Raw genomic sequence first — 20,339 nt, 5'->3', positions numbered from 1 at the left:
CAGAGCACATTACACAGAAGAGGATCTTTAGTGTGACGATACCTAAAAGGTCCGCCCCTTCATCCACGTCTCCTATGAGATCCGTCCCTGCTGATGACAACTCCTCGAATAGGGAATCAGTGTTGCGGTCGAAAGCTTTATTCTCTATACCTTTGGTGGGAGTACTGAGAGAAAAAGAGACACCATCAATAAATTATAGGTCAATTATATTGATATCAGTCTTCAGGCTGCTGAAATATAAAAACATGGCGTTTGCTACGTTCCGTTTACTTACAAGTTTAACAATAGCTATTCCAATGATTATCACACAAATCTCCAAGCAGCAGCATTGTCCTCATATACATGTCCTCAGAATTCATGTTCCTCTATAATGTGGAAGCTAGCAAAGCAGAAAAACTCTGCAAATATTTGACAAATCCCCCATTTCAACTTCCCAAAATCATTCTGAAATGTCCAATTCAAAACGCATGTTTGGCCCTACATGCACTGGGGTAAATCTGTCCACATAGACTGTCTTCCTCACCCCTGGCTCTCACCGCTGTCAGTCTGCAGTCCTGACTGGGAAGCAGTGTTAATTTCAATCGACTAAAATGTTTTAGTCGACTAAATTAACACAATTTTAGTCGACTAAAACAATTCAGATGACTAAAATACAACTAAAACTAAAATGGCATTTTAGTCATAAGACTAACTAAAAATGGATTTTTGTAAAATCTTACCGTAAAATCCTTTTCTCTTAGCTCATCGACAGACGTAGTCCTCGGTGATACACCACCTTCGGGTTATGTTACCTCCGCAGGAGCAGGACTAGACAGGAAATTAAAAAGCTCTGGCCACACCCTAGGGGCAGTCCCAGAGGGTATATCCTCTCTCTCTCTGCCTCAGCAAATCAGTTATGTGAAAAAGCAGTGCTTAGAGAATTTAACCCAACCCAACTCCAAAACAGAGGGGCGGGGACTACGTCTGTCGATGAGCTAAGAGAAAAGGATTTTACGGTAAGATTTTACAAAAATCCATTTTTCTCTAGCGCTCATCGACAGACGTAGTCCTCGGTGATACACCACCTTCGGGACGTCCCAGAGCAGTATCACAACTGAGGGGTGGGAAAATGGAAATCAAATCCCAATCTAGAAGGCCCAACCGGTGCCAACTAGAAGTTTACAATGCTCATCCTTAATGATGAGACTCAACAAAAAAATTTTTCAAACAGAAAAAAACCCTCGAGGTAGACCACCGGTCTCCTCAAATTGCGGCCTGCAAAACCTTGCGGCCAAATGAGGCATCCGCCGATGCCGTCACATCAATTTTATAGAATTTAGTAAAGGTATGTACCGACGACCAGGTGGCCGCCTTACATACCTGGACCACTGACGCCTGATGGCGAAAGGCCCAGGAAGTACTGAGCGCTCGAGTGGAGTGCGCCCTAACAGGGAACGGAGGACTCTGACCCTTAATAGAATAAGCCTGTACCACCGTTTGTCTAATCCATTTGGCAATGGTCGCGGCAGATGCAGGCAAACCCTTTCTGGGGCCATCCGTGATCACAAAAAGTGAATCCGTCTTACGGAATGATTCCGTAGCTTTCAGGTATACCCTGATTGCCCGAACCACATCCAAGGAATGCAACGCATGTTCCCGATGATGCTTGGGCTGAGGACACAAGGAAGGTAGTACAATATCTTCATTCAGATGAAAATCTGAAACCACCTTAGGAAGAAAAGATGGCTTAGGATGAAGTACTACCTTATCCCTATGAATCACTAGGTATGGGGACTGGCATGATAATGCAGCCAGTTCTGACACCCTGCGAGCAGACGTAATAGCCACCAAGAAGACCACCTTCTGGGATAAAGTAAGCAAGGGAATCTCCCTGATGTTTTCAAAGGGAGGTTTCTGTAGAACCGACAAAACCAAATTAAGATCCCAGGGCGGTAAGGGCGCGCGGACTGGAGGAGCCAGGTGCCGCACCCCCTGGATGAAATTCCGCACCAAGGATTTGGTAGCTAAAGGTTTCTGAAAGAAGATTGCTAATGCTGAAACTTGACCCTTGATGGTGCTCAAGGCTAGCTTCTGCTCAACCCCTTGTTGCAAAAAGGCCAATATTCGAGACACCGAATAGGTACGTGGAGGAAATCCTAAAGATTCGCACCACGCAATATAAGTCTTCCATGTGTGATAATAGACTTTGCTGGAAGTCGCTTTCCTTGCTTTAATAAGGGTAGGAATGACAGAAGTAGACAAACCTCTGTCCTTCAGTACTTGGGTCTCAATGGCCAGGCCATTAAAACCAGCGACTGTAAAGCACGAAGGTAAATAGGTCCTTGAAACTACAGACACTCCCTGAGACGAAGTTCCCACGGAACGTCTGCGACTAACCTGTCCAAGTCGGCCAGGCCGGCTTGAAGAGGCCAGCCTAGAATCTCTAGGACCACTGGCGCTGATTGGATCTGAACCAGGCGTCCCTAGAGGTATCTGGCCCCGACCATCCGAGAAAGTCTGGTCGTTTTCTGTTCCCACACATTTATCAGATACCTGATAGTTATCAGGCAAGGTGATCTTTTCTGGTTGAACCTCAGGGACCGAAGTCACCCGACTAGAGGCTACTTGGCCTATCTGGTCAATCAGATCCGATTCCTGTGAGGTATCGGGACTAATCTTAGGAAAAGGTAAAGAAAAAGATCTATACAGGGAACGGTAGCTACCGCTTCCTGTGCTTAAATGTTGGAAGGGAAGAATCGCACCGGTAGTAGTGGTTGATGCTCGATCTAATGTCCTGAATACCGGTGAAAACGTCCCCCCACCCTGAAATTGGGTGGGGGCGCACCTTCAGGCTGTGTACTCCTTTGCTTCGGGTTTGGCTGGGTTGGTCCTCTGCTTGTCCGACCAGCCCTTCTTGAACCCTCCTGGAGGAGTCTTGCCTTTCCCGGAAGTACCAGCCGGGCGTCCTTTATGGGCGGTAAAGAAAGGTCCTCGCTTGTTGCGAGGTTCCTTAGCTTTTGCAGCCTGTGGCAAAAAAGTACTCTTGCCCCCGGTGGCATCCTTAATGATTTCATCTAGGTTGGCTCCAAATAGACGATTCCCCTGGAAAGGGAGATTGGTCAAAGTCTTTTTGGAACCTAGGTCAGCTGACCAGCATTTTAACCACAGCACACGTCTGAGGATCACTGCTAACTTAGATGCATGCCCTAATAGGGGAGTAGTGTCCAAGGCTGCGTCACAGATAAACCGTAGCCCTTGTATGATCTGTTCTATCAAATCAGATGTCTCCTGGGGAATATCTTTTCCCCTAAGATCTTGGCGTACCATCTTCGCCCATTCTGTAAGTGTCTGGGAAACTAGACCAATAACGATTACTGGTCTAAATGCTGACCCTATCAGAGAAAAGATAGTGCGGGACTCCGCTTCTATCTTTCGATCCACCGGATCCTTAAAGGACGAAGTGTCCTCCACTGGAATAACCGTGGCTTTGTTCAGCCTGGAAATAGGCGGATCCATGACTGGTGGTACCGTCCATTTCTTAATGATGGATTCCTCAAACGGATAGCGTCTAGCAATACGCTTGGAAATAGTAAAGGTACGTTTAGAATGTTCCCATTCTCCTTTAATCTGATTTCCAAAACATTTAGGTACAGGAAAAGCCTTCGCCGTCTTGATGGGCTTATTAGTCCCAAAAGGCCTCTCTGTTTCAGTTGCCTCTGCCGGTAAAGCCTCAAGTTTTAAGGTTTCTTGCACTGCCACAACTAGTGCGTCCACCAATGCTTCTTCCTGAATTATAGCAGGAGAAGAAGCGTCCTCCTCACTGTCTGAGGGGGCTTTACCTGGGATAGCAGCCCTTGCAGAGGAACCTGCAACTGTAGTGACCATCTCTGAATCAGAGTCAGAGGTGTCAGATGGTATAGGGGTAGGCGGGGGTCGCTTCCTTGACCCCCGTCCCTGACAGGCCGCCTCCACCCGAGCCACCATAGACTCCAAAATTGCTGTAAATGACTCTATACTCTGTACACCGGCGGGTCCCGAGGCCCCCTCGAGGGAAACAGGTGGGGGAATCTGTGTGGCAGGGTCCATAATAACTCCAGTTACTTCCTGGATGATATAATTCAAAGTAAAGAAAAAACTTTTTTTTTTTTTTTTTTGACCCTCAGCGCCACAAAAAACCCCTTAGTGTTACCTGCTAGGGATCCCTATCGATCGAGAGAGAGCGAGATAAACCCCCAGGCTCACCACTTGATGTTCAGAGTTGAACTGCAACAGCTTACAGCGCTGTCTTAGACAAACAGGAAGTCTTTTGGCTGGCTGCCCAGGAAGAAAGGAGGCGGCTCCGCCCCTCTGTACGCCTTCCGGCGCCTCCCCCAAGCTCCACGAGGTGTAAATCACCTAAAACATGGCCGCCCCCATGCTGGAGACACGAGGCTACGCCAAAATGGCGGCTCGTGCGATCCAGCAAAAAAAATGGCGGCGGCCTGTGCTGACTAGCGGTGTGCTGCAGGCACACAACACTCTCTCTGCATGGGGATATGGCGTGTTTGGCGGTACCGGCCCTGGCGGACCGCATGGCCGTTCGGGAGGCCTGCTATTAGCTGGAGATCTGACTTGGAAGGCAGTCTACATGTCCATGGCTTCTGACTGGTAGGTAGCTTATACTTAACCCATAAGATTCCCAGAATGCCACAGATTACATCTTTAAAACATGTATACAATAGATTGTTAGCTCCCAAACCAAGCCTCCTGGCTTTTGCACACATAAAATCACACTCAAAGTAGGAGGATTTGTGACATGTTATAGGATAGAAAGAAACTCTTTCTTACCATACAGAGAGGGGCCCGCGTTCACCACAAAACCCGTCAGGGAAAACAGGGGGAACATACTACTCACCATACCGGAACCAGGCGGGCACCAACTCCTGACAGTACCCCTCTCCACCGGGGCGGGAGGGCTGTCGACCGATACAGACGCCGTGACTCATGGTCTTTGGCGTTTCAGCGAGACGTTTAACTCGCGGGTTTAGTCCTTTAATGGGACTTTGTCGCGGCCGACTCAGCGCGGAGCTATGGCCTGCACGCGCTCGTAGGCTGAACTGGGGTGACCACCGGATCTCAACATCCAGCCCGTCGCCCAGTTCAGCTTTCTTGCTTGAAGATCTCACAGGAACACTGGAGAAAAAAAGCTGTCCAAAAATCCTTTTAGAAAAAAATTTCTTGCCAGGACCTAAGATCCCAGCAAGGTATCTAGGTCCTTACTCCTAACTAGACAGAAAATAACTGATTTGCTGAGGCAGAGAGAGAGAGGATATACCCTCTGGGACTGCCCCTAGGGTGTGGCCAGAGCTTTTTAATTTCCTGTCTAGTCCTGCTCCTGCGGAGGTAACATAACCCGAAGGTGGTGTATCACCGAGGACTACGTCTGTCGATGAGCGCTAGAGAAAACTAAAATGACATCATCAAAATGAACACTCCTCTGCTGGCCCTTTCTAAATCGGTAACACAATTCCATCCAGAGCTGGTAATAATAGCACATTAAAGTTTAAACATGTATTGCACCACCGCATAAGCATGAGTAAGGCCTCTTTCACACGGTCCGCCTCCGTAGGCGGATCCGTGCTGCTCAGAGGGGATCGATCCGCCGATCCCCGCTGAGCCGGCGGATGAAAGCTCCGTCTCCGCTTGCAGTGCGGAGAGGGAGGTGTCACAGCTCCTGCTGCTCTCTGTGGGGGGATCGGATGAGAGCGGACCGCCTGTCCGCTCTCATGCGATCCGATCCCTGAACGGATGGAAAAATAGGGTTTCCACCCGTCCAGATTTCACGGACAGGATCGGATACGGATGGCAGCGGAGGGGTCTCCGCTGACACCCGCTGCCCCATAGAGCTGCATGGAGGATCCGATCAGATCCGCCTAAAAAACTGACAGGCGGATCTGATCGGATCGCCCGTGTGAAAGGGGCATCTACTAAGCTGCTGAAAACTAAACAATTAAGAAAAAGGCTTTTCTTATATTTTTCCTTAATAGTTAATGTTGGTAATATATTTAGGTAATATGTGCAATGACATCACAGCCAATGGAGTTTTCAGTTTTTTGTATTTTAAAATTGCACTTCGGTTTGTCAAAAAGCAACATTTCTGTTTGTTTATGAAACTTGGTTTTATTTATAAAGAGGTTATATATCACAATGGCTAAGTGCCGGGTCACACTGTTCCAACTTGTCAGGCGACTGCTGAGGAAGTCCGCGCACATCTCGGACGTAACGCGTACAGGGATTGGTCCATCTGATCCATGGCCATAACCAGGAAGTAATACAGCACGGTCCCAGCACGCTGCAGGCTCTGCATACTGTTACTCGCTTTTATATGTCAGATATCATGTAAGTGCGATTCCTTTGCTTACGAGCTAATTAAATGTTACATACAGAGAGCACTAGATCCCCTTATCTTTTATTTCATGGCTTGGGGGATGCATCCTGGATTGGTGCTTATCCTTGACATTATACTGCGGTAAAGGATTGCTTCTGCAGCATCTGAGGTTTGAGACCTTGGAGCTGTGCTCCCTGATTCTTTTGAGAGATTTATGTGTTTTGACCCTGTAGGGTCGCGTTATTAAGGAGAGAGGCAGAGATTGCTTGGTGGAGGGAAGCTGCAAGCATGGAAGTCACATTAAGGCCCCTTTCACACATGCTGTCCGTTTGTCCGTTTTTCATCCATCCGTTGACGGATGAAAAACGGACATCAATGCATCTCTATGTAAAAACGGATGACAACGGATGATCATCAGTTAACATCGGTTTTCATCCGCTTCCGTCAATGTCCGTTTTTTGAACGGATGAATGCCCTATTTTTCATCCGTCAAAAAAACGGATCGGACGAAAAACGGATGACAACGGATGAAAAACGGATGACAACGGATGAAAAACGGATGACAACGGATGAAAAACTGATGTCAACTGATGACAACGGATGAAAAACGGATAACAACTGATGAAAAATGGATGAAAAACGGATGACAACTGATGAAAAATGGATGAAAAACGGATGACAACTGACGAAAAACGGATGAAAATCGGATGAAAAACTGATACATTTGACGTGACTGAACTGATGAACTGAACGGACTGTATGTGTGAAAGGGGCCTAAGGCCCCTTTCACACATGCTGTCCGTTTGTCCGTTTTTCATCCATCCGTTGACGGATGAAAAACGGACATCAATGCATCTCTATGTAAAAACGGATGACAACTGATGATCATCAGTTAACATCCGTTTTCATCCACTTCCGTCAATGTCCGTTTTTTTGAACGGATGAATGCCCTATTTTTCATCCGTCAAAAAAACGGATCGGATGAAAAACGGATGTCAACTGATGACAACGGATGACAACGGATGAAAAACTGATGTCAACTGATGACAACGGATGAAAAACGGACGACAACGGATGAAAAACGGATGAAAAAACGGATAACAACTGACGAAAAACGGATGAAAAACTGATGACAACTGACGAAAAACGGATGAAAAACTGATGAAAAATGGATGAAAAACTGATACATTTGACGTGACTGAACTGATGAACTGAACGGACCGTATGTGTGAAAGGGGCCTTACTGTGTTTTTTCACCGAACCACAAGTGGACTACCTTTCCTTTCTTGCATATCTTCAAACTATGGACTGTCTCTCGCAACACTTGTATCAATATCATTGTGCATTTTTATGTTGATTTTGTCTCTGTGGGATATCTATCAGAGGGTTTTAGATTGCGCTGCACTACTGTTTTATACATTGTTTTAAGGTGTTTTTGATTGCCCTTGAAGTGTTAGCTGCTGGTCTACATATTTTCTCATAATTCAGCACTGAATCTTTAACACAAATCATCACAGGTAAGGCCTCACCTGGTCATTTGAAAGGATTTTGGATCCTTGTCCATGTCCAGCTCTGGAGTGGACTCGATAATAGACTGAACCTCCGACTTCTCCTCATTGTCATTGGTGTCTGAATAAAGAAAACAGAAATCATTTTTATAGATCTACATTTCTGCTATAGGACTTTGAATAGTACACTGCAGATTTAGCTTTACTTTTCCCATAACCCTCCTCTCCACACTTTGCTCAGACTTGTTAACCACTCGACTTTAAGAAGATTTACCCCCCCCCCCCCCTTTATGATCAGGCCATTTTTTGTGATACGGCACTGCGTTATTTTAACTGACAATTGCGCGGTACCCAAATAAAATGTATGTAATTTATTTTCCAAAAATAAAAACTTTCTTTTGGTGGTATTTGATCACAAATAAGTTTATTTTTTGCGCTATTAAAAAAAAAAAAAAAAAAAAAAGACAATTTTGAGAGAAAAAAAAAAAAAAAAAAAGTTTACTCTTTCTGCTATATCCTATGTTCTATATGATAAATCGTATCATGGTAAGTGCAAATCGACCCTCAATATATCGGTCAATCCCTACAAAGGACCGCGTCCGTCAATGAATGATAGACACATATAAAACATAGGATATAGCAAAAAGAAAAAACATTTTTTTTTTTCCTCTCAAAATTGTCAGTCTTTTTTTTTTTTTTTTTTTTTAATAGCGCAAAAAAATAAAAAGAAAACGTATTTGTACCTTTACTTTACCTTTGTACCTTTAACTGATAAACAATTGTCTAAATTGATTCTATATATCTACATGTTTTTCCTTCACCCCCCCCCCCCCCATCCTCCAACATGTGTTTTAAGTTTTATAAACCTTTGTTAATAAAAGTTTATGTACCAAGACGCGTGTTACGTTTGACTTCAAAGAATGTTGATCATCGCTGTATACTGTTCACTTATTTTAAATCAAATGAAACTTTTATTGGAAAAAAAAAAAAAAAAACTTTTTTTTTCTCTCAAAATTGTGTCTTTTTTTTATAGCGCAAATTAATAAAAAAAAAATGTATTTGTGATCAAAATACCACCAAAAGAAAGAGTTATTTGTGGAAAATAAATTACATTTGGGTACCGCACAATTGTCAGTTAAAATAACGCGGTGCCGTATCGCAAAAAATGGCCTGATCATAAAGGGGGGGGGGGGGGGTAAAACTTCTTGTTACCGATAGTGTCGATATTTCGGGAAAGTGCTTGTACCGGAGTGATGCCTGCAGCTAGAGGCATCACCCCGGTACCGGCGTCCATAGCCGACGGTCGGCTGTCTTGTAATGACAACCGATGCGGCTGAGAAGCTGCCCAGCTGTCATTACAAGGAACAGGAGGGGACGTCCTCCCCCCTCCCGCCACCTTCCGCGGCTCGCCTGGGTCTCCCGTCCCACCGGCTGCATGGCCACCGAAGAGAAGACCCGATCAAAGCCGCATTCGGCTCTGATTGGGTCTCCATGTAAAAACCTGGAAGTGATGAAAAAAAGCCGAGCTATAAACCTGTCAGATGTAAATACAGTGGTGTAGTGGTTAGCACTGTCGCCCAGCAGCAAAAGGGTTGCTGGTTCGAATCCCAACCATGACACTACCTGCCTGGAGTTTGCATGTTCTCTCTGTGCCTGTGTGGGTTTCCTCTGGGTAATCCGGTTTCCTCCCAGACTCCAAATACATGCTGGTAGGTTAATTGGCTCCTGTCTAAGGCCTCTTTCACACGGCCGCTCAGTTTTTCTCTTCTGCTCCGGCGCTTTTTTTTTTTTTCACGGAGCGGATGACATTTGTGTCATCCGCTCCGTATGCCCGCATATCATCTCATCCGTTTGCGGATGATATACGGACATAATGTATGTCTATGGGCATTGCGGATGTCAGCGGATGACACCGCTGACATCCGATTTTGCATCCGTTCCATTTTTTACACGGAACAAAAATAGGGTTCTGTTCCGTTCCAAAAAACGGAACCGAACTGAAAGGACGCAAATCGGATGTCAGCGGATTGTCATTCGCTGACATCCGAAATCCCATTGACATTCATTATGTCCGTATTTCATCCGCAAAAAAATAGGATGATATACAGACATGCAGAACGCCCGTGTGTAAGAGCCCTAAGTTGGCCCTGGTATGTGTGAATGTCAGTTAGGGACCTTAGATTGTAAGCTCCTTAACCACTTAAGCCCCAAGCCTATTTCGGACACTTTTTTTTCACAAGTTAAAACCAGTATTTTTTCCTAGAAAACTACTTAGAACCCCCAAACATTATATATATATATATATATTTTTAGCAAAGACTCTGGTGAATAAAATGTCGGTCATTGCAATATTTTTTGTCACGCGGTATTTGCGCAGCGGTCTTTAAAACGCCATTTTTTTGGAAAAATTATGAAAAATCACATTTCACTGCATTTAAAAAATACTAAACAGTAAAGTTAGCCCATTTTTTTTTATATATTGTGAAAGATGATGTCACACCGAGTAAATAGATTCCACAAGTGGAATGGCGACAAACTACGGTCAATAGAAATCTCAATAGGCGACGCTTTAAAATTTTTTAACGGTTACCAGTTTAGAGTTAGAGTGTAGCTCTTTTTTTTTTTTAATTATTGCTCACGCTCTGGCGATCGCGGCGATACCTCACATGTGTGGTTTGAACAGGGATTTCATTCACGGCTCGACTTCCGTATACGTTTTCTTTCGTGTGCAAGCCAACGGGGGCGGCTAAAAAAAATTTTTCCTATTTATTTTATTTTTTTTTTTTAACTTTATTACAGGCTTTTTTAAAAAAAAAAAAAAAAAAAAAATCTGATCACTTTTATTGCTGTCACAAGCAATGTAAACATCCCTTGTGACACCAATATGCAGTGACAGGTACTCTTTATGGAGGGATCGGGAAGGAATGTGACAGTAATAGGAGTGACAGGTACTCTTTATGGAGGGATCGGGGGGAATGTGACAGTAATAGGCAGTGACAGGTACTCTTTATGGAGGGATCGGGGGGAATGTGACAGTAATAGGCAGTGACAGGTACTCTTTATGGAGGGATCGGGGGGGAATGTGACAGTAATAGGCAGTGACAGGTACTCTTTATGGAGGCATCGGGGAGGAATGTGACAGTAATAGGCAGTGACAGGTACTCTTTATGGAGGGATCGGGGAGGAATGTGACAGTAATAGGAGTGACAGGTACTCTTTATGGAGGGATCGGGGAGGAATGTGACAGTAATAGGAGTGACAGGTACTCTTTATGGAGGGATCGGGGGGGAATGTGACAGTAATAGGAGTGACAGGTAATCTTTATGGAGGGATCGAGGGTCTAAAAGACCCCAAACCCCTCAACTGCACTTCCATGTATTCAAAATGCCAAAAACTGCATTTTTGCATACAGTCGTTTTTTAAATCTGCCGCCTTTTGCAGCAGAGTAACCTGGAAGTGACGTCATGGACGCCGCCTCCGGGTTACGTCATCGGAGACCCGATCGAAGCCGCTTCCGGCTTTGATCGGGACTCCATCCAGCCAGCGGACGCGCCGGCTGGTTGCTCGTGTCTCCCGGGCAAAGTCACGGAAGGCGGCGGGAGGGGGGGGGGGGGGGGTGGGACGTCCCCTCCCGCGGGTAACGATCAAGCGGCTCCCGAGCCGCATCGGTCATTACTGACGGAAAGCCGACCGCCGGCTCTAAACCACGGTACCGGGATGGTGCCTCTAGGTATAACACCACAAAGTCTGCCGACGTACCCATACGTCACTTTGCGGTAAGTGGTTAAGGGCAGGGACTGATGTGAATGTGAAATGTATATGTTAAGTGCTGTGCAAACTGATGGTGCTATATAAATACCTGAATTAAATTAAAATAAAAAATAAATAAAGAAGTTCAGGAGATATCATGCACTTCTTTGGACTTAACTCATAGCGTGCCATCACTTTTTATAAAGTGGCTCAATTCCAGGAATTCAGCTTTAACAGTGAACAATTTACCTGCCATGAGAGAGCAACTAATCTGCAGGTATCCAAGACCCTCATAAACTAACTGCCTCAGCCCAGCGGCCATAGCTAACATAGGTCCGCATTGCATCATGGGAGCATTTCATTAGTCCTAGTTCAGATTTGCCCATCTAGGACAGAGAAGCAGTGGACATACACAGGAGATAAAATGCATATTTCTGGCCATGTACAAGCAAGAGGTCGCCATAAAACATTCACTTCACACGATGGTTTGTCGCCAGGGCTTTTTTTTCAGCGGGAACGTGGGGGAACGCAGTTCCGGCACCTCCAGAACTGAATGTATGTAATGGAAAGGGGTGCTGGGCTTTGCTATGGGTGTCTTTTGATGCTGGCTGGTGGGGGATCTATTGTTGCTGGAGGTGATATCTTTTTGCGGGGGGTTTATTGTTGCCGGGGAGGTCTACTGTTGCTCCTGGGGGACCTATTGTCTCTGGAAGGGATCTATTTTCACAGAGGGGGTCTATTGTTGCTGGGGTTGGTCTTATGTTGCTTGGGGGGGGGGTCAGTTGTTGCGGAGAAGGATCTACTGTTGAGGGAACCGTCTATTGTAAATGGCTGCTGGAGGGTCTATTGATGCTGTCTGTGGGGAGATCTGTTGTTGCTGCTGAGGGTCTATTGTTGTCTAGGGGTATTTTGTTGTGGCTGGTCCATTGTTGCTGGTGGGATCTACCGTTTCTGGGGGGGGGGGTCCTTTGTTGTTATTTTTCTTCTTTTCTTGTTATCATTAACCACTTTACCACCGGAGGATTTTGCTGTCTTATGTCCAGGCCACTTTTTGCGATTCGGCACTGTGCGACTTTAACTGACAATTGCGCGTTCATGCGACGCCGTACCCAAACGAAATTTACGTCCTTTTCTTCCCACAAACAGAGCTTTCTTTTGGTGGTATTTGATCACCTGTGCTATTTTTAGTTTTTGCGCTATAAACAAAAAAATGCGACAATTTTGAAAAAACAACAATATTTTTAACATTTTTTTATATGAAATTCCCCCCAAAAAAATGTAAAAATCAAATTTTTTTAAAATTTTTGGCCAATTTGTTTTCTGCTACCTATGTTTGGTAAAAAAAAAAATCACAATAAGCGTATTTTGATTGGTTTGCGCAAAAGTTATTGCGTTTACTAACTAAGGGAAAGATGTTGTTTTTGGTGTTTTTTTTTTTTTTTTTTTAACGGGTAATGGCGGCGATCTGCGATTCTTTTTGCGGGACTGCGACATTGCGGCAGACAGATTGGACCCTTGACTGACATTTTTGACACTTTTGGGGGTACCAGTGACATTACTACAGTAATCAGTGCTATACATATGCACTGTTACTGTAAAAATTACACTGGCAGGGAAGGGGTTAATTTTATTGGAGAGGGAGGGGTTAATGTATGCCTGGTGCTTACTGACGTGTGTGGGGGGGAGGTGACTGAGTGACACAGGGACAGATCGCAGGTTCAGCTATGCTGAATCCTGTAATCTGTCACTGTCTGTCACTTAGGAGATCCGCCCGCTCTGTTTACACAAGCGGGCGGATCTCCAGACTCGATTCCCGACGATCGGGGAAGAGCGGCGGCGATCGCCCCCGCACCTCCTCTGGCCCGACTCCCGCTGTGACTGAAAACAGCAGGAGCGCGCCAGGAGGAGTCGTCCAGCGACGTAGGTTTACGTCGCTAGACGAGATCGTGCCACATTGCCGCAGTAGCAGCAATGTGAGCGGTCCTAAAGTGGTTAACAAATCCCATACAAATTACTTAGTACCACAAATGATACTTGATTCTGTATTCTCTAAAAGGGGCAGTACTGGGAGGTGGGTAGGGGGTGGAACCTAGGCACGGTGCTTGGAGGTAGGTAGGGGGCGGAGACAAGGGGTAACCCCGGAAGTGGGAGTTCCTGCACCTATTCTCTAAGAAAAAAAGCCCTGTTTGTCGCCATTTCCTCAATCAGTATTGGGGCTGCACAAGTCTATAGGAAAAATACTGCTCAGCTGACTTCTTGAATAGATTACTTTGACTTTATAATTTGTCCCCAGACCCAGCTAATGATGAATAATCCCGCTCACCATCAAAAGTCAGAACATAAACTTAGCCTGTATCTGTCTGGGGAGCCTTTGTCTGCTCAGCAGGAAACGCAGCCCATTAAACGCAGAGCCTCCTCTCCGCAGTATCCATTACAAAAGACGTAAATCGATATCTTCTGCAAACACCGCAATCCATTAGAGGAAGGAGAACAGAAATAAATCAGCCGGTAATTGCACCAAAGACGCCACAAGAAGGCACGACTTCTTCATCCGTCATGACCTTGAGGTTCTCACGGTGCTACAGCCCAGTGCCTCCGAGTACAAAATAACACCACTGGGGTTCATTCACTGCGATTAGCAAAGTTTAGATAGGAATTTCCTAATTTTTGAAGGGCTGTAGCCTGTTTATGGAAAGGTGCAGTTAAAGCGGAGTTCCGGCCTTGGGAGTGAAATTTAGCTAAAAATACCCCCGGGACAGTCAGGGCTAGTACATTCCACAATGGATAGCCTCTGAACTGTCCCGGGTCGCACTTACCTTTTAGAAGGAATACTTACCTTGAAAATCTCTTGTCCAGCGCTGCCATCCCAGGTGTGGGCAGCTGAAGCCAGCGCGCCCTCTTCTGCGTCCTCTTCTCCCAGAATGCACTGCACCGGCCCCGCTCGTCACTTCCGGTAAGGGCACGTCATCCCTGCACAGCATCTGGGCATGCCCAGAAGCTGTTTAGCAGGGAATGAGGCGCTCTCACCGGAAGTGACGAGCGGGGCCGGTGCAGGCGCATTGATTCCTGGGAGCGATGACGTTCAGCTCCCAGGAATCAATGCAGGGAGGAAGTGACGGCGCAGAGGGAGGAAGTGACGGCGCGGGCCGTGGCCACAGAGGGAGGAAGTGGAAAGAAGGTGAGTATATTTTCTTCAATAACAAGGTAAGTAAACAAAACAAAAAAAAAAATCGTAACTATCCATTTCTTTTTCAGGTGACAAATAGGAAGCGGATGGCCCAAAATCGATTAAGTCGATTTTGAGGCAGGAACTCCGCTTTGATTCTCTTGCTGCTGTACATTTCCAATGTCGTATAGAAGAACTGGGACCCTCAATACACACAGGTGGCAATTTGGTCACAACGCAATCTCATTCACCGGCCTCCTTATTAGATACACCTTGCAAGTAACAGGCTGGACCCCCTTTTGCCTTCAGAACTGCTTTCATTCTTCGTGGCATAGATCCAAGCAGCTGCAGATTTGTTGGTTCTACATCCATGATGCCAATTTCCCGTTCCACTACACCCCAAAGATGTTCTATTGGATGAGATGTGGTGAGTGTAGGGCTGCAACTAACGATTACTTTCATAATCGATTAGTTGGCCGATTATTGTTTCGATTAATCGACTAAAAGGATAAAAACCTCAACAAAAAAAAGGTTGGTGTATAATTTAGTTAATATTCTTGAATATCTATATGCAGTGGTAAATATAAATATCCAGCTATATAGTCCACTCTGAGACAGATATATGTATTATTAGAGGTTTAAATGTGGTACATATCAGACTCAGAGACCAAAAATGTTAAAATTTGAAAAGACCTAAAATTTTGCAAATTTTCAGACCGGATTGGTATATTATGGCACTTTTCCACTGCAAGTACCGGCTCGGCTCTACTCGGCCCTGCTTGGCCCGGTTTGCTTTTCCACTGCTGGTACCGCATGGTACGGTGTTGGAACGGTTCGGTACGGTTTGGTATGGTTTACTTTTCCACTAAAGTAGTACTAAAGTTAAGTGGGTGGGATGTGGGTGGGATTCTCTGACCAATCAGTGGCTAATAGTGACTGCATGCAAAGGATTGTGGGATATGGTACCGGTATGGTACCTCAAGCAAACAACAATCGAGGTGGTACTGTTTTTGAGAGCCGTACCGTTCGGTTCCATGCAGTGGAAAAGCTCTGCCATACCGTACCGAACCGTTCCTACACCGTACCATGCGGTACCAGCAGTGGAAAAGCACAAAAGCGAGCCAAACCATGCAGTGGAAAAGCGCCATAATATTCATGATAGACTCCCTTATTAATAGGCAGGTAGCTGGATACAAGCTCCCTGCACCTGCTGTCACTTATGCTGGCCATACACAAACTACATTTTTTTTAGAAAATTTTTAAAAACATTCATCTGATTTTCTAACCATTAGTGGGGGTCTATTCGGTGTTCGTTGTCAACCACGGTGACAGGAAAATTAGAAGGAGCAGAAGTTTAGGGAAGACATCTAACAGCTTTACCTGTAGATGCAGAAGTCATCTCCTGGTTGACCTGGACGTCCTCATTTTTCTTATTCTTCTGTACATTGTTGTTCTGAAGGTTGGCCCTCATGATCACTTCATCCTTCTGATCTTTGGACGTTGCGTGCACCATGTTGTCGGCTTCAGAGCTCCCGGTTTTGCTCCCAGTTTGGCTGAGATTCATCAGCTCATCCTGAAAAAAAATCGGAAGTAGGACAGTCTGAGAACTGCATATTGTAAGCCAGTGCTGTATTTTGGCCTAGGCTGACAAGGCTCAGGCCTAGGGCAGCACTTTTGCAGGGGGGCTGCCCCCACCTCCACCTGAGACTCCATTAACCTCTGGTTGCTAGAGCTGCCTGGCGTCTAGCAACCAGTGACATCACAGCTGTGACTCCCTGGCTCTGCCCCCCTTTCTTTCTCTCATCCCCCCCTCTTCTCTCTCGCCCACCACCTCCCCTCTCTCACCCACCACTATCTCTCTCGCCCACCACCTCTCTCCTTCTCTCTCTCCCACCCCCTTTCTCCCCCTCTCTCGCCCAACACCTCCCCTCTCTTGCCCACCACTATCTCTCTCGCCCACCGCCATCTCTCACCACCTCTCTCCCTCTCTCGCCCACCACCTCTCCCCCTCTCTTTCTCCCACCCTACATTCTCTCTCTTTCTCATCACCCCCCAACTCTCCCTTACCCGATCCCTCTCACCCCCCCTCACCCGCTCCCTCTCTGTCACCCCCCTCCTAACCCTCCCTTACCCACTCCCTCTCTCTCACCTTCCTCACCCGCTCCCTCTCTCTTACCCCCCCTCACCCTCCCTTACCCACTCCCTCTATCTCTCTCTCACCCGCTCCCCCTCTCTCACCCCCCCCCCACCATCTCTCTCTCTCCCTCTCTCTTCCACCCCCTCTCATAAGATCTCGGGGGTTCTAGCTGGGAGGGAGTCACATCCGTTAAACAGGAAGGGGTGGGCAAATTTACATAGGAGGGGGAGGGGGGCGCCCAATTTTAGTCTTGCCTAGGGCAGCACAAAACCAAAATACAGCACTGTTGTAAGCACGACACACAAAACAGAACAATACACCGATAACTGGCAACTCCTAGATTGCCTTCTGTGCCGAGACCAAGGAAAGGTAATGAACCAATCACAGGAGCCGGTGGATGCGCACTTTCAGAATACTCCTGCCTTGGTTACAGAAAAGTTATGGAAAAGTTTGATCCACTTAAATTTTGCCTTCCTTTGTTCCTCCCTCCCCCCTCATCAACATGCTAACAACGTTCTTAAATAAAACCTTATCGTATTCATTAGATACCATATTTTGGAACTAGTGATGTCACCACTGGTCTCAGTTCTTCTCTATGCAATGCAGGCATGTTGTGGCTAATAGGAGGGGCTGGAAGAGTGTACATAGCTTCCTGAAGACATCACAGCACTCTGACTCAGTACTCCTCTCAAGAACGCTCAGCCCTGATGCAAGCAGGGAGCTGGCTCTTTGGAGGAGGAGAAGAACACAAGAGGGCGCCAAACTAAGTGCAGCAATTGGGAACGTTTACTAAATAGACAATGGCAACTTGCTTATGAGAAATGACTAATCACTTATAATGTAGTGTCCCAGGAGTCTAACTCCAATGCCAAGGTGCTTGGTCACCACCATCAGCAGAGTATGGAAAAGAGCAGCTGAAGAAGCTTGACAAAGGCGCATGGGGGCTCCAAAGCACGTAGCCACACCCCTCAAGCCTGATTGGAGTAGGATATAATTTCCGATCTGGTGTTATACCAGATTCTGCTACCGGGAAGCGACGTACGGACTAGAACTTACTGCGCATGCGCCATGCGTTCCGACATGGCCGCTATGGATTCCAATAGGTTTCTTAATGTGACAGAACACGAAGCAGTGGCAAAGATCTTCTTACACTCACGCAAGTCCTGAATTTTACATTTATTTTAGCAGTAAACTCACCTTATAGACTGAATCACAGTATTACATTTCTATTATTATTGTATTCTCCTAAGTGGAACGAAAAACCTGCAGGTAGAAGGTGGCGACGGCCATCTTGGTACACCCGGCACTGCTCAGCGACAAACTGATTATATAGTGAAATAGACTATGTGACTCGGTTGCGGTGAAAAAGTCTATTTCAGTCTATAAGGTGAGTTTACTGCTAAAATAAATGTAAAATTCAGGACTTGCGTGGGTGTAAGAAGATGTCCGCCGCTGCTTCATGTTTTGTCACATTAGGAAAGCTATTGGAACGCATAGCGGCCATGTTGGAACGCATGGTGCATGTGCAGAAAGTTGTTTTTGTCCGTATGTCACTTCCGGTAGCAGAATCTGATAGGTAGCGCTATTCTGACAGAACACCGGCCCTGCACTCCTTTAGCGCTTTCACTTCCCGTTTCAGCTGCTTCCTGGTCTCTCTTCCATACTTGGCTGATGGCGGTGACCGAGCGCCCTGGCATTAGAATTACAGATTCCTGGAGCACTACTCCACTGGCGGTCAGATGATTGTCATAAGTGATTACAGCCATTTCTCATAAGTTAGCTGCCAATTGTCTCTTTATTTAAAGCGGAGTTTCGGGCACAAAATCAACCTCATCGATTTTGTTGCCACCCGCTTGCTCTTCTTCACCTGAAAAGGAATTGGATAGTTAGGATTATTTTTTTTTTTATTTTTTTTTTTTTTACTCACCTTGTATTTGTAGAAAGAAATACTCACCTATTCTCCACTTCCTCCCTCTGTGGCCGCGGCCCGCGCCGTCTCTTCCGGTTTGCAATGATTCCTGGAAGCTGAACGTCATCGCTCCCAGGAATCAATGCGACGGCACCGGCACTGCTCGTCACTTCCGGGGCGACGCCGCATTCCTTGCTAAACAGCTTCTGGGCATGCCCAGAAGCTGTGGAGGAATGCGGCACCGGTGAAGGCGCATTCTGGGAGAAGACGACGCGGAAGAGGATCGCGCTGGCTTCAGCTGCCCACAACAGAGATGGCAACGCTGTGGAAGAAATTTTATAAGTGAGTATTTCTTCTTGCAGGTAAGTGCGAACCGGGACAGATCAGAGGCTATCCATTGTGGAATGTACTAGCCCTGACTGTCCCGGGGGTATGTACATTGAAAAAATGTTTTTGTGCCCCGGAACTCCGCTTTAATAAAAGGTTCGCTATTGCTACACTTAGTTTGGTGCCCTCTCGTGTTGTCCTTACATTTTTCCTGAATTCTTCAGTCTGTAAGGTGCTGCAGCCAATGTATTTTGGGATTATGGACTTTTAGCCTGGGTTCACACCATTATGAACACAGACATCGCATGTGATCCGCACCGCATTGCTGCGATGTCTGCGCAATGCAAATTCAGCCATACAGTTTGTATGGCTAAACTCGCAAGGCAGTCGCATGAAAATGCTGTAGGAACCTTTTTTTTCCCCGCACTGGATACGGATCTCATGGGTGTTCACAACAATGCAATCCGATTCCTGTCCTAATTCACAGTTTGCACTGCGATACGATCTGGGGGTGTCGTTAACTTTGTATTGACACCCGCAGCGGTTCGCAGAGGACAGTATGAACTTACCTGCAAGGGGGAAGTGATGCGGGAACCCGCACTGGTTCCCGCATTAAAATAGTGTGAACCCAGGCTCAAGGACTTTGTAATTTTATTGTCACATTTATGCTTCTTGCACCATATGTAGTTTTTTTGTTGGCTCTTAGGGAGGAGTTATGCAAATATCAAAATGCCTTGATGGGTGGATGTCAGTCCGGGTTCCTAGGCAGGCCGTATTTACATGCAGACTACCCTAAATAACGCCCACCTGCGATTTTTTATTTTTTTTTTTATCATCCAGCAATCTTGAAGCCTCCTCTAAATGGTATATTAGGACTTTGTTCTGTACCTTTAAGCTGGTGTTGCAGCGTGCGAGGTTCTGGTCCTGCACCTTCCAGGGGCCATTTCCGGGGGTCTCTGCACCGCGGGCGTCCGGTAACACCAGAGAGTCTCCGGGAGAAAGAGGAAAAATACCCAGAGAGATGGGGCGCTCCTTCCTGATTGGTGGAAAAAAGAAGAAGATGTCAGCCCTTTCAGTGATGACCAGGCGCGGCTGGGAGGGCTTTGTTCTACGGTAAGGTTCTTGCAGGGTTTTCTTTGTTTCTGCCCCCCCCCAGCAGTTTACAATCACTTTAAAGCGATATTTAAAACCAAAAC

General features: G+C 46.2%; 1 protein-coding gene across 4 annotated transcripts in view; it reads right to left on the bottom strand.

Moving 5' to 3' along the window:
- The window catches only part of SPAG9 (sperm associated antigen 9), a 125,689-nt gene that overhangs the window by 40,435 nt on the left and 64,915 nt on the right, over window positions 1-20,339 (bottom strand). For all 4 annotated transcript variants that reach the window (XM_082272420.1, XM_082272422.1, XM_082272421.1 and 1 more), the window contains 4 exons: window positions 20,032-20,179; window positions 16,151-16,343; window positions 7,876-7,975; window positions 43-164 (listed from right to left, as the gene is read on the bottom strand). In XM_082272420.1, coding sequence (XP_082128546.1) covers window positions 43-164; window positions 7,876-7,975; window positions 16,151-16,343; window positions 20,032-20,179 — 563 coding nt within the window. The remainder of the gene's footprint in view (window positions 1-42; window positions 165-7,875; window positions 7,976-16,150; window positions 16,344-20,031; window positions 20,180-20,339) is intronic.

This window comes from Pelophylax lessonae (assembly GCF_965119305.1).
Source record: "Pelophylax lessonae genome assembly, chromosome: 11".
In the NCBI taxonomy this organism is placed as follows: domain Eukaryota; kingdom Metazoa; phylum Chordata; class Amphibia; order Anura; family Ranidae; genus Pelophylax; species Pelophylax lessonae.
This window is presented reverse-complemented; position numbering and strand designations above follow the sequence as displayed.